The sequence below is a fragment of the Haliotis rubra genome, unplaced genomic scaffold (genome assembly GCF_003918875.1).
Source record: "Haliotis rubra isolate DU_JTF1 unplaced genomic scaffold, ASM391887v1 Scf363, whole genome shotgun sequence".
Taxonomy (NCBI): Eukaryota; Metazoa; Mollusca; class Gastropoda; order Lepetellida; family Haliotidae; genus Haliotis; species Haliotis rubra.
This window is the reverse complement of record NW_025767039.1, coordinates 446,554-461,975: the sequence shown is the minus strand read 5'-3', so window position 1 is coordinate 461,975 and position 15,422 is coordinate 446,554. Positions and strand designations below refer to the sequence as shown.

Genomic DNA, 15,422 nt, shown 5'->3' with positions numbered 1-15,422 from the left:
CACTCACAAACATAACCCATTTAGCACGAACTGCGGGGTCCTGTGGAAATCTGTGCATGGTGACACCATCGCCCGACCCCTAGGAGAAATTGACGACAAAGCAACGATTCGGCATGTCGTCGTTGATGTCGAGAAATCATCAAAATGATGAGCGTGCTACACACTTTCTATATAACTAACTGAAAATCGTTCCTCATATGACGTCACTGCAGTGCTCTGGCGACAGAGTTACGTAACCTGTCTGTGGTTTCGTTGGCGGGCGAGAGTGAAGCAGGTGACTTTTTGGCAACTTTTAACCGCTCGGTATTAATTAACCACAAGTTTTTTAAGAATGAATTTGGTGTTCCGCATAAGTCTAACCACAATTCTTTCATATGTAATGGTTAAAAGAGTACCAAAAAAACAAAGTTTCTTTGTTCTTTAAGTGCACAGGGTTGTGTAGTACTGTACACTAGGAGTTGTGACAACACTCAAAAGAGTCTGCACACAATGTTGACTTCAAGGTTTTTACACCCGGTCACAGGTGGGCTCGATCCCGACACCTCAACCTCGCTGGATCACTAGCCTGGCGCCTTAGCCAGCTCGTCCACCGCATGTATGCACTCTCACTCACTTACGAAACTGTCACCTTGCAAAAAACGCATTTGTTTGTAGATGTGTATGTACGATTATGTACTGTATACAGCAACAGGCAAAATTCAGTACAAAAGTTGCAGCGAAAGTGGTATGCATAGTTGGACTCTTAAAGAAAATGAAGCATAAAAACACACTCAGCCATAAATATAATCGTTATAGAAAAGGATATGTTGATCAGTCGGGATATACTCAGCTTTTTTTTTCCAGCATACATGTACCGTAAGACTAAAGATGCACCGAGTAAAACGTGTTCATTACGTCATAGAGGTCATAGAGCATGCGCTAAACCATATTATGACGTCATGATATCACTTGCTGAGTATGCATGCCGTAGGTCAGGGTTGCGTTTCTTCAATACGAGGTAACATTTTCACATTATTAGACGTGATTTGGGTTATATTTATTATATTTATGGGGCCCTATTTATGTTTTTTTTCTCTACGACAGCCGCTGCACCCGATAACTTTGAAACATTTTGGTGATTTAGCAGTTGTCTAAAGACTTGTGCTTTTTCAGGGCTACACATGTCATTACCATGTTTCTGAAAGACCAGTTTCATACAAAGTCAACGATACCAGATCTACTCAGCACTGTCCCACTTCGAATACGTTTCTTCTTCCCAGGACGCCGAGAGATAAAACAAACAACGAAACATGGTGTCAGAAGTAGTAAAAAAACACTGTCCTAACTTGGAATCTAATCTGAGGAGACACCTGAAATTTCTGGGTATTACAATGCTATCACGTGTGTCACCTATTTTCGCTACCACTTACTGGACTAACCGAACCGTTCCGACAATTTGTATGTCATGGCAGGTTTATGTTTGGCTGATTCTGGCTACTTAAACTGCTGATGAAGACATTCAAAGAACTTTTTCTGACCTTATCGCTGAAAATTATCTTGATTGTGAGTTCGTGACACGTGGAAACAAACTACGGTGGGTCTGTCGGAGCCAAAACTCGTTTGTTTGTATTGGTTTGAACTGCTTGCAATTAAACATGCCACTGATTCCTACAAGTACAACAACCTCGATGATCAGGACTCATTTATGTTCCTAACAATATTCCCCAGCAACCAAAAGTAGTGCTGAAGGGGGTCGTTGTCAGCACAGGTGCGCTAAACAAAGTCGAAATACAGAAACATACACGGTACCCTAAACGGAGGATAATATTCAATGTTCCGCAACACAAAACAGAAACCATATATGTAGTTGTTCCTGTTCAACTGATTCCGAGTGGCATTGTGCATCGTGAAATATTCATTACTGTGTAGGCTCGTTTCTTATATATAAGGCAACCGAATGCATACAACACAACAGTATGACAGTTCCGATCACGAAAACGGCACAATGCGGAAAGGACTTCGTCTCTGTATTCTGATATTGGCTATGTTTCTGTGATATGATTTTGGCTGGGGTATGTTTCTGTGTTATGATTTTGGCTGGGGTATGTTTCTGTGATATGATTTTGGCTGGGGTATGTTTCTGTGTTATGATTTTGGCTAGGGTATGTTTCTGTGTTATGATTTTGGCTACTGTAGGGTATGTTTCTGTGTTATGATTTTGGCTAGGGTGTGTTTCTGTGTTATGATTTTGGCTAGGGTAAGTTTCTGTGTTATGATTTTGGCTAGGGTAAGTTTCTGTGTTATGATTTTGGCTAGGGTATGTTTCTGTGTTATGATTTTGGCTAGGGTAAGTTTCTGTGATATGATTTTGGCTGGGGTAAGTTTCTGTGATATGATTTTGGCTGGGGTATGTTTCTGTGTTATGATTTTGGCTAGGGTATGTTTCTGTGTTATGATTTTGGCTAGGGTATGTTTCTGTGATATGATTTTTTTGGCTGGCTGGGGTATGTTTCTGTGTTGTGATTTTGGCTAGGTATGTTTCTGTGTTTCTGTGGGGTATGATTTTGGCTAGGGGGCTATGTTTCTGTGATATGATTTTGGCTGGGGTAAGTTTCTGTGATATGATTTTGGCTAGGGTATGTTTTTCTATGATTATGATGATTTTGGCTAGGGTATGTTGATTTTGGCTAGGGTATGTTTCTGTGTTATATGATTTTGGCTGGGGTATTTTCTGGTTATGATTTTGGCTATGGTATGTTTCTGTGTTATGATTTTGGCTAGGGCTAAGTTTCTGTGTTATGATTTTGGCTAGGGTATGTTTCTGTGTTATGATTTTGGCTAGGGTAAGTTTCTGTGATATGATTTTGGCTAGGGGCTAAGTTTCTGTGATATGATTTTGGCTGGGGTATGTTTCTGTGTTATGATTTTGGCTAGGGTATGTTTCTGTGTTATGATTTTGGCTAGGGTATGTTTCTGTGATATGATTTTGGCTGGGGTATGATTTTGGCTAGGGTATGTTTGTTTCTGATGTTATGATTTTGTTATGATTTTGGCTAGGGTATGTTTCTGTGATATGATTTTGGCTGGGGTATGTTTCTGTGTTATGATTTTGGCTAGGGTGTGTTTCTGTGTTATGATTTTGGCTAGGGTATGTTTCTTTGTTATGATTTTGGCTAGGGTATGTTTCTGTGATATGATTTTGGCTAGGGTATGTTTCTGTGTTGTGATTTTGGCTAGGGTATGTTTCTTTGTTATATTATGATTTTAGCTAGGGTATGTTTCTTTGTTATGATTTTGGGTAGGGTATGTTTCTGTGTTATGATTTTGGCTGGGGTATGTTTCTGTGATATGATTTTGGCTGGGGTATGTTTCTGTGTTATGATTTTAGCTAGGGTATGTTTCTGTGTTATGATTTTGGCTAGGGTGTGTTTCTGTGTTATGATTTTGGCTGGGGTATGTTTCTCTGTGATGATTTTAGCTAGGGTATGTTTCTGTGATATGATTTTGGTTAGAGTATGTTTCTGTGTTATGATTTTGGCTGGAGTATGTTTCTGTCATATGATTTTGGCTGGGGTATGTTTCTGTGATATGATTTTGGCTGGGGTATGTTTCTGTGTTATGATTTTGGCTAGGGTATGTTTCTGTGATATGATTTTGGCTAGGGTATGTTTCTGTGTTATGATTTTGGCTGGGGTATGTTTCTGTCATATGATTTTGGCTGGGGTATGTTTCTGTGTTATGATTTTGGCTGGGGTATGTTTCTGTCATATGATTTTGGCTAGGGTATGTTTCTGTGATATGATTTTGGCTGGGGTATGTTTCTGTGGTATGATTTTGGCTAGGGTATGTTTCTGTGTGTTATGATGTTTCTTTATGTGTTATGATTTTGGCTAGGCTGGGGTATGTTTCTGTGTGTTATGATTTTGGCTTATGTGTTGATGATTTTGGCTGTTTCTGTGTTATGATGTTTCTGTGATATTATGATTTTGGCTAGGGTATGTTTCTGTGTTATGATTTTGGCTAGGATTTTCTGGCTGATTTTGGGATTATGTTTCTGTGTTATGATTTTGGCTAGGTTTGTTATATTATGATTTTGGCTAGGGTATGTTTCTGTGTTATGATTTTGGCTAGGGTATGTTTCTGTGTTATGATTTTGGCTGGGGTTTTGGCTGTTTTTCTGTGTTATGATTTTGGCTGGGGTATGTTTCTTTGTTATATGTTTTGGCTAGGGTATGTTTCTATGTTTTGGCTGTGTTATGATTTTGGCTTTGGGGTATGTTTCTGTGTTTTGGCTATGGGTATGTTTCTGTGTTATGATTTTGGCTAGGGTATGTTTCTGTGTATATGATTTTGGCTGGGTGTGTTTCTGTGTTATGATTTTGGCTGGGGTAAGTTTCTGTGATATGATTTTGGCTAGGGTATGTTTCTGTGATATGATTTTGGCTGGGGTATGTTTCTGTGATATGATATGTTTCTGTGATATGATTTTGGCTAGGGTGTGTTTCTGTGTTATGATTTTGGCTGGGGAATGTTTCTGTGTTATGATTTTGGCTGGGGTATGTTTCTGTGTAATGATTTTAGCTAGGGTATGTTTCTGTTATGATTTTGGCTAGGGTATGTTTCTGTGTTATGATTTTGGCTAGGGTGTGTTTCTGTGTTATGATTTTGGCTGGGGTATGTTTCTATGTGATGATTTTAGCTAGGGTATGTTTCTGTGATATGATTTTGGCTAGGGTAAGTTTCTGTGTTATGATTTTGGCTAGGGTATGTTTCTTTGTTATGATTTTGGCTGGGGTATGTTTCTTTGTTATGATTTTGGCTGGGGTATGTTTCTGTGTTATGATTTGGCCAGGGTATGTTTTTGTTTTATGATTTTGGCTAGGGTATGTTTCTTTGTTTTGATTTTGGCTATGGTAGGGTATGTTTCTGTATTATGATTTTGGCTAGGGTATGTTTCTGTGATATGATTTTGGCGGGGGTATGTTTCTGTGTTATGATTTTGGCTACACATCTGTACACACATCTGTAGTACCTGTGCTGACAACGACCACTGTAGCAAAAGTATACTTGAAAGGAAACTTAAACAGAAATTTTAGTGTATGTGGGAAAACTATGAATTTGCAGCATGTTGCACAAATGACTAATGCATGTAGATCTGCTACATTACTGACACGTACACACTCAGAAGTGCTTTACAAAATGGATGGACTATATTTTGACAATGATGGGGATAGACAGAAATTTGAGACCTATTGGTGTTGGTGAGACCTTTAACCTTAGAGATGTGGAGCAATGTGAATCTATAGATTCCTATTTCACTGCATTCAGTACTTTGGCAAAATCTTGCAACTAAGGTGCGCTGGAAGAGTCACTTATCACAGATAGAATGGTCATTAGAATCTGTGATAATTCAACAAGAAAATGACTACTACAGAATTCAAAACTTACCTTGAAATACTGTATTGACATATGTCTTTCACATGAAACTGCTGCAAGAAGGCTGCAATCTATGTCAAGTGTCCAGAGAATGCAAAGATCAAAAGCCAAATACAACAAACCGAGACACATGAATGGTGATTGCAAGGTAAAGGACCAACTATCTCCACAATCTGAACAACCACCTCTGTGTAAATTTGGTGTTTGGTATGAAACTGTCTGGCATGGGAAAAAAACTTGCTAAAGAAGCAGAATGCATCATTTTGCACTACAGAGTCCAGGAAGAGTCTTTGATATGTTGATCCTGCTACCCTTTATGCACAGGTGTTTGGAAGCCACAAACTGGAACATGCTGACAAAGACGTTAACACAATTTTGTGCATGTATAATGGTATGGAGACTGAGCCTGTTGGTAAACATTGGGTGTCTTTTGGGAATCTGAGGAATAGATGGATGTACAGCATTGAATTTCTGACTGATAATGGACAGGGTAGCAAGCCAGTACTTGAAGCTAGAGCTGTTCACCAAATGTGCCTGATTGCTGTTAATTTTGACCACATACAAATGCTTCGTTCTACTGAACGAAATCAACCAACTCTGAAACCGAAAAGTGATCAGAAAACTACTGTGAAAATTGAACACACTGATATTTCTGAACAATACAGTAATGTGTTTGAAGATGAAGGAAAACTGGAAGGATTGCTTCATTTAGAGATTGACAAAACTGTATCACCGGAACAGCTGCCTTGTCGCAAGATTCCTGTTGCAATTCAGAGTCAGCGCAAGGATAACTACAGCAATTAACGGAAATTAACATCATCTTGACACATTTCATTATATTATATTCCAGAATACTTTCTACATTCAGTGTATTGACACTATTTGTTGTGCAACATTCTTGATCCTTACAGCAACAGCTGCTCTACAGCCCATGATGACAGTTGCACCATTAAAACATTTCCCTACAAGGCTAGTTTGCCAGTCATCTGGACCATTCTACTGATGGTTAGCTTGAAATGTGTCAACCAAAGCCTTGTGAATGATTTTGAGATAAGCCAGATTGGGGATTATTGAAATATATAAATAAGTAAATGATAATATAAAACAATAGTAACTATATAATATATATATAATAAAGTAAAGATATATTTTGTAATATTAAATAATTTGTTACCTGCACTGGTGGAACCTGTTATGACAGGTAACCTACAACAGCCATGTTGAACATGCACCAGTGCAGGTTGTAAATAGCAAAATCACACCCTCACTCACCTCATCAGAAGCAAGTCAAAACACAGTATGGAGATGTCCTGACTATTTGACTCTCAATGTCCTACTGCCATTGAAACTGAAACTGTCAACATGGTTGAGTACTTGTCAATACCAAAGGCTTGCTCTTATTAAGAAATCAGGTTGAGAGGATACCTCTGTGATCTCATGGAAGTGACTGATCCAGCAAGGATGGTCACCTACTGTATTAGAGACTACTTTTCGTTTCGAGATGTACTATCATTCCAAAACAGAATCATATTCAAAGGTGAATGAGTGGTCATCCTAGTGAGTAATCGACTGAACATTATGGATCCAGCCATATCGGATTACAAGGCTGTCTGCGAAGAGCAAGAGAACTTGTTTACTGGAAGAACATGGGGTCTGATCTCACTGAATATATTAGAAAGTGTGACACTTGACTTTTCAACAAGATCAGAGAAAGGAACCTCAGCCGCGTTGTTGTTTAACACCTCGCCCAGCAGTATTCTAGCTGAATGGCGACGATCTGTAAATAATTGAGGCTGGACCAGACAATCCAGTGATCAACAGCATGAGCATCGATCTACACAATTGAGATATATTGACATGAGTGAACCAAGCCAGCAAGGCTGACCACCCGATCCTGTTGGTCGCCTCGTACGACAAGAATGGGTTGCTGAAGACAAATTCTGCCATGGATCTTCACACGTGTGACCACAAGGACTACTAGAACTAACCACTGTTGATTATTACTCTGACGTCTTTGATGCTGACAGACTACATGACAAAACAGCTACAGAGATCATCAAGAAGATGAAAGCACGTTTGGTAAGGCATGGTATTCCAGATTAGATTGTGAAGGACAATGGTCCACCTTTCAACTCGGAAGCATTCAGATTTTCTAAATAATATCAGTTTTAACACGTAACAACCTCTCCACAATACCTGCACTTTAATGGTACAGTAGATAACACTGGAAACTACAGAGCGTGAGACTGAGTGGAAGAAAGCTGTCATTGATCAGAAAGGTGACATCAGATCAAATCGTCTACGTACTGAGGAAGTCTACATCATAGAAATAGAAGACACCTGACACCTTGAAAGGAGAGGCCTCCCAAACGAGCGTCTGACGTGTCATATGTTCCATCCAACATGCAAGAAGAGAATACACCTAAAGTGTATGATTGTGTCCCCAAAGGATGTCGGCAAACAACACTAGTTGTTCCTCCATCAGTTGGTGAACAGAAAACATCCGGCCAGTGGGAGACTTGTAAAGCCACCAGTTAGGTTCAAGGACTTTGTGCCCAAGTAAAGATCAACACGCTAAGATGGTAGGATGAAGATACTAACATTCATTTGTGTTTACATTATATCACTTAGATAAGAAGTAGTTCTGATCAGGTTTACCAAATTCATTTCAACTTTATTGGATGTTTCCATTGTTGTGTACTGGTCACTGAGACTACAAAACAGAACTCTTTGTGATAAGAGGCAAATGACCAAAGCCGTTGAAATGAATGGTTTATTCTCTTAGGTATATGCAACAAGTACTAAAAATAGTACTATGGTATCATTTCATCATTCTCAAAAGGGAAGATGTAACGTAATCTGTAAATTAATGCTCCCAATAAGGAAGCAAGGATAGCTCCACTCTGAAGATGTAGACTCTTCTCTCCCCACACTATCCCGTTGCTTCTTCCTAGGCTGCCAAGGGATAAAACAAACAACGAAACAAAGAGATCCAAACCTTTCACCATCATCCTTTCTGTACAGACCCCATGTCCAATGTCACATGAAAGTGATGACTTGCAAAGTATATCCTACATTTTTGGTTGATCAGTAGTTGATATTTATTTCCACATTGGAACACCAAAGATACACAAGACATACATGTTCCATATTCTTACCTTCTCACTGTTTTCTGTGTACATGGTGTTCACGAATGCTGTTTCAAAGTAATAGGACATTGGGTCCTGTAAGTTTCAGATGCCTGTCTGCCCCATTCAAAATTCACAGGACCCATAGAATGAAATTAAACACACATTTCATATTTAACATTTCTTATAATTGGCATTGAAATTTAAAAACCCCCGTAAGATTTATAAAGGGCAAACAAGTGTCACATGTCACATATAACAACTTCAGTCAAAGTCATTATGAAATATACAGTCTGACACTGGGGCCGGTGGGTTGTAGACTTCTATCGGACCGTTGGCAAATCTGCCGGATTTGTCAGAGGGTCAGACGCTATTCGTGAACACTGCATTATATACATACATACATAGTTGCATACATATATACATTTACACCATGTTTTGTATATTTAATGCCACCAACATGTTATCAATCACTCCCCACCAACATATGCCGGTCAAGAACAATCTATGCACTATACTGCAGATTTATAACAATTTTGTAAAGTCATATTAAGTGCCCATGGCCTTATATTAGCAATTTATATTTCTAAAATATGCTTCTAATTAATGAATTAATGTTGATTAATACCAGTAGGTATTGTTTTCAGTTTTTATGTGCAGTGTAATTGTATGTTTGTGATTTGTCTAAGGCATAACACAACATAACAGATCCTACCAGTGACAGACATCAGGTAGTACAATATATTGGAAGCTCAAGGATGCAAAAGTCTGTATCCAGTCATCAGTATCTATCATAAACCAGATAAAGGAGTTACTGATAGACAAAATCAAGTTTCCACTTTCAGGGATTGGGATAGAAAACTTTGACAATGGGCCATTTTCACGATTATTAGCCATTTTCTGAATTTAGAATGGGCCACTGCCCTTTGTATCAATAGTAAACTTCAAAATTTTAATGGGCCATTTTTTATTCTCATGTGCAAAATGGTCCATGGCCCCTGCCTTTCCCAATCCCTGCACTTTGTCATAATGACAACGTTTCGAATGTACATTATGGAAGTGTTCCAAAAATAAATGTTTCCACAAATATTGGTAAACATAGAGTCCTATTATGATAATTATTTGATATAATATCTTCCTACTTTGCAATCTTGAATGACGTTGTCAGTTACTTATTATCAATAGTGCTAAATTCTTATATATACAGGGTTCGACACTCATGCTTGTCCGCTTGCCCGTGGCAAGTACTAATTAATCAGGGCAAGTAAAATTGCTAAAAGGCTTGCCCGAGTGGCAAGTACATATTTTTTCAACTTCTAACCTCAATTCATTCATTAAAACTCTTCACTTGCTGTGTTTTGTTTGTCTAGTTCTTTCTATGCCATAAGTAACATGGGGCAAGTAGTATCTGTGATGGGCAAGTAGTTTAACTTTTCTACTTGCCCACTTGGCAAGTGGGAGAAATCAGTGAGTGTCAAACCCTGATATACACCTGGAACTTAATTAAGCACCCCCTGATATATTTCATGATAGTAGAGCAACTGTTAACCATCATTAAACATGAATGATATCTCTGTATTACAACACATCTCTAGTAGTCTAAAAAGGTGTTTCAGTTCCTTTGCACTCGTCACAACGCATCCCTTGTGCACGTGAAGCATACAACCCACACTTTTCCCAAAATTCAGTTTCTCTGACATGCAATTTATGGGTATAAAAGCAGACAAATTTGTAACTGTCTCCATTAATGAATACTGAAATGGCGAGGAGAAGACTTTCTGAAGCAATAAGGTGGCAAATTGTCGGCATGCATGCAACAGGCATGTCCTTCAAAGCTATTGGACGACAACTGGGCTACAGTCACTCGGTCATCAGCCGACTTGTCCGAAAACATCAGATGACAGATTTGAGAGATCGTCCAAGGCCTGGACAACCCAGGATGACAACGGCCCGTGATGATCGCAGCCTGGCACGTCTGGTAAGGCGAGAACCCTTTGCCACAAGTTCGGTTTTGAAGCGCCTGTGGTTACCCTACAGACAATTATCCACCAGAACCGTCTGAAATCGCCTTAGGGCACTTGGAATGAGGTCCAGAAGAGTCATCAAACGTCCTGCTCTGTCTGATCTCCATAAGAGACGACGTCTGGAGTGGTGTATGGCCCGTCGCCAGTGGAACCTGAGGACATGGAGGATGGTCCACTGGTCAGATGAGAGCAGGTTCCTCCTCCACGTTACAGATGGTCGAATGAGAGTGTGGAGGCATAAAAACACTGCTTACGTGCCCAGGAATATCCACCCTACTGTTCCTTATGGTGGAGGATCGGTTATGATCTGGAGTTGTCTTTCACACGACTGTAAACTTCAAATGGTGACTGTCCGAGGAAATCTTGATGGTCAGCAGTACATCCGGGATATTCCCCATCCAGTTGTCGTGCCTCACTTTGACAACCACCCGTTGGCTACTCACCCGATATTCATGGATGACAACGCCAGGCCGCGATCGTTCACGCGTGCTGTGACCGCACATCTCCAGAATGAGGCTATCATGACATTACCTTGGCCAGCAATGAGCCCCGATTTGAATCCTTTGGAGCACATCTGGGACTTTCTTGGACGCCGTGTGAGGTTGAGAGAACCCCCTCTCCAGCATCTTGCACAGCTGGAAGCTGCTTTGCATGAAGAATGGCTGCAATTGCCAATTGATCGTATCAGAAGGTTTACCAGTAGCATGATGAGGAGGATTCAAGCTGTCATCCAAGCACGTGGGGGATACACCCGATACTGATGCCAGACCCATCAGATGTTAACATGTGACATTCCTTGTGCATCATTTCTTGTAATAGTCAGCCATTGACAATGCTACGACCATAGTTGTTCAGTGACTATTTTCATCAAGAATCAATAGTGACCAAATCACATTGGTTACGCTATTAAAACAACACGTATTGGAATCATCGTCTTGTTTTTCATTTGCCAGGGTACAGGGTCTATGAAGCTGAGACATTGCATGAATTATCGCTGCTATAATATATATAAAGTTTACTTTCAAATTAGCTTGCTGTTCTGAACAGCCATGCTGAAAATATAATTATTCAGCCATTTCTGCATGTCATGTTATGTTATATTTCAGCAAGTATGCAGTTTGCTGCAAACTACATGAAACATTTTGTGGCCTATATTGATTTTTTACCCAGCAATGACATTTGATTTTCCCCCCACCACAGTTTTGTGGTGTCCCAGCATTTTAATGCCTCAGACATCCCAGGTATCTACTAATGAGGAAACAGTAACTGTGCATAACATAATATCTCTTGAACTCACAGTGCACCAACTGCTCTTGAACTCACAGTGCACCAACTGCTCTTGAACTCACAGTGCACCAACTGCTCTTGAACTCACAGTGCACCAACTTCTCTTGAACTCACAGTGCACCAACTTCTCTTGAACTCACAGTGCACCAACTTCTCTTGAACTCACAATGCACCAACTGCTCTTGAACTCACAGTGCACCAACTTCTCTTGAACTCACAGTGCACCAACTTCTCTTGAACTCACAGTGCACCAACTTCTCTTGAACACACAGTGCACCAACTTCTCTTGAACTCACAATGCACCAACTTCTCTTGAACTCACAATGCACCAACTGCTCTTGAACTTACTTGTAATGTTTTGTCGCCAAAATTATGTGTCACAATAATACTGTAAAGTTTCTTCAAGTGACACAGCCTTGACATAATGGCCTGGATCACTTGCCAAAATATTTCAGTTAACATAAGGGACATGACAATAGCAGAATATTTTGGGAAATACTACAATGTTTGACAACTGGTTTGTCTAATCCTTATCTTTTGCTATTATCATTAGTTTGAAACCTTTCAGTGTTGTCTGTGCATCATGACATTGACTTTAGGCACTGTCTATAACACCGCTCTATGTCCACTAGTGAATGTCAACAAGTATACATCAATGTTTTACATGTCTTAATAAAACAAACAGTGATGTCATCTGGAAGCAGAATGTCATATGATCTTTAACTCATTATGTGATCGATAACCTTGAAGTTCCTGTAAGCCACAGAGCCTCAGAGATCTATTGAATTGTTTCAGAATGAATTGCAGCTGGAATAGCACTGAAAGATGGCAGTTACCAGAATGATGAAAACAAAACAGAAATTGTTTGCGGTGCTATTAACCTATGCATCACTTTTGACATCAGCTGCAAGTCAGGACCCAGTCCTTGCAAATATCCAATCTCCTGACTCAGTTGGAAACTCTATTGATGACCAGGGCAATATAACATGGGCTGACATTCCACAAGGAGACCCATACAAGGCTAATGCTGAATACAGTGATGGAGGAATGGGGCCCCTGTTTGACTTCGCTCGGAGTTTTGTCAATACGTGTCTGCAAAAGGGATTTCCTTACGGTAAGTTTTGCTTTGATTTGCAGAAGACTATTAATTATAATTTGTGACAACATTGGCCTACCTAAAACCATGTTTTTGTCCAAGACACTTAACATTGTACAATCTGGGAATATAATGATAAAAAAACTTTAAAAGCACAGCTTCATGGAATCTTATTTTTCAAGCCCTACATGTACCAAAAAAAATTGGGATGAAATCAATTGTTGTCTTGTTCTATTTGCCAACAGAGACGTCCATGTCACTGTTAGGTGATTTACTAGGTTTACATAGAATGTAAAGGTCTTGAATTTGGCAAATGTTGTTATTTGTCACTCACTCTGATAATATGTGTGTTGGGTTTAATGCTGCTTTTAGGCAACTTCAAGCAGTATCAGTATGGGGTGGGGAGATGCCATTGACTTTACACATTGTATTCATGTGAGGAATCAAATAATGAGGGATGCCATATAGCAAAAGATTAATCTGTAACTCAAGGATAATTATCAATCAATCAATTTGTTTATTGTTTCAAGGCCAGTTGACCCATAATACAGTAGATTAAATATACATGAATATATGTACATGCGTATCAAAGGAGTTCTCCTCGAATATGAAATGAATTGTAAAGACATTTTGCTAACATGAATTTATGATCATTGGAATTCATTAAAGATATTAACCCATTGATATTTCTATTCTGCTTGAAAATAAGAAGTACATCATCATGAAGAGTTCTATACATTGGACATTTATATAAAATATGCATTTCATCTTCCGTTACATTACACAATGTGCATTTAGAATCAAAGCTTTTGTAATCACAAAAACCTTTTCTAATACATTGTATTCCTAGCCTGTTGTAACAGCTTCTGAAGATAAGCAGTGCTTTATGATATTTAATATCATTAAGATCAAAGATGTACAATTCTGTAGTAAGTGATGTCTTAATAATAGAATAAAACTGTAACAAGGTTTTGTTTGTAAGTTGTGCATGCCAGTCTTGCTTGGCACAATCAAGTAATCTTTTCTTAAATAGCTTTAAAAATAAATCAATATTACCTACTCCCTGCTGTATCCAATCAGGACCAAAACCATAAGTGAATAATAGTTGCATAACATTTGATGCCCAATTTGCATATTTTCTATGACACGTTTGTTTCAACATAAGATAAGATTGGTACGGGTATCTATATGATGGCATGGCAATCAATCTCAACCAATATCTGATACAACTCGTATAGGTGTTGACATACAAGGGATATCTCCCACATTTTCCGTACATAACAACATTCGGGAAGGATTTGCTGACATTCAAGGCAAATTTACAAAATGATCGATGAACGATTTCTAGTTGATTCATTTCCCTATATCCCCATATTTCGCTCCCATACATCAAAATTGGTACAATCTTCTTATCGAATATCTTAAATGAATCACAAATATTTATATCATATTTACGAATAAGACTTTTTATAGGAAATAATGCTTTGTTTGCTTGTTGTGCTAAAATAGTACAAGTTCTTGTCCAAACAAGTTTAGGTGTCATCATAACACCCAGATACTTGTAGGCATTAACTACTTCAATGTCTGTACCATTATATGTCCATTTATCCAATCTAGATAGCCGACCCCCGTTTCGAAAAACAATAACTTAAGTTTTGTCAGTATTCATCTCCATGCCCCATTTACAACAATAACTATGAAGAAAATCTAGATGTTTTTGCAACTTGAGAGGTGTATCAGCCACTAATACGAGATCATCTGCAAAGAGTAACGATAAAATATTATACATGTCTTCCGATATTAATATTCCATGATCAAAAAGTTCACTCACAGATTCATAGAGTTCCATAATAAATATCGCAAAAAGCAAGGGACTAAGAGCACACCCCTGTCTAACCCCTGTGGAACAACTGAAACAATCAGACAGTTTCCTCTCTTCAATTACAACTGCTGATTTTATCTTGTTGTACAAGGTTTGGAGAACTTTAAATATGTTTCCATGTATACCATTTTTCAAAATTATGTGTAATAGTGCAAAAGTAGAGCTGTTCTGTCAATGAAACAAAGTAGAAAAGAAATCACAATTTGTTCCAACTGTTAACATTAAAATGAGTGATCATTGCCGTGAAATGGTTTTAAACTTTGTGACTCAATTTCATGTGAACAAATCAAGTAATTGCATACATCAACAAACAAACAATGAGGGAAAATATGTCAAATCATTCTTAAAAATTTAGTAATTCTGTTTTTCAGACCTGATTGAAAAGGTGATGAATGGACATTTTGATATGTCAGAAGTACAAGGGGTGAGTATGTAATCCTGAGTGATTAAGTAGGGCTTATTGCGACTTTGAACTGTATTATGAGTTAAATCGAGGCATATCAGCTGAATGTCATGCATACTGATGGAGGTCTCCCACATTTACCATTTTGGTAAACCCCACCAGCACAGGTATGGTGCTTACAATGCCA

The 15,422-nt window shown here is 38.7% G+C and overlaps 1 protein-coding gene across 1 annotated transcript in view; it reads left to right on the top strand.

Annotated features, from left to right (window-relative positions):
* Positions 1 to 15,422, top strand: part of LOC124285579 (prominin-1-like) — a 175,065-nt gene that overhangs the window by 14,532 nt on the left and 145,111 nt on the right. The window contains exons 2-3 of the mRNA XM_046721833.1: positions 12,650 to 12,968; positions 15,204 to 15,256. Coding sequence (XP_046577789.1) covers positions 12,680 to 12,968; positions 15,204 to 15,256 — 342 coding nt within the window. The 5' untranslated portion in view covers positions 12,650 to 12,679. The remainder of the gene's footprint in view (positions 1 to 12,649; positions 12,969 to 15,203; positions 15,257 to 15,422) is intronic.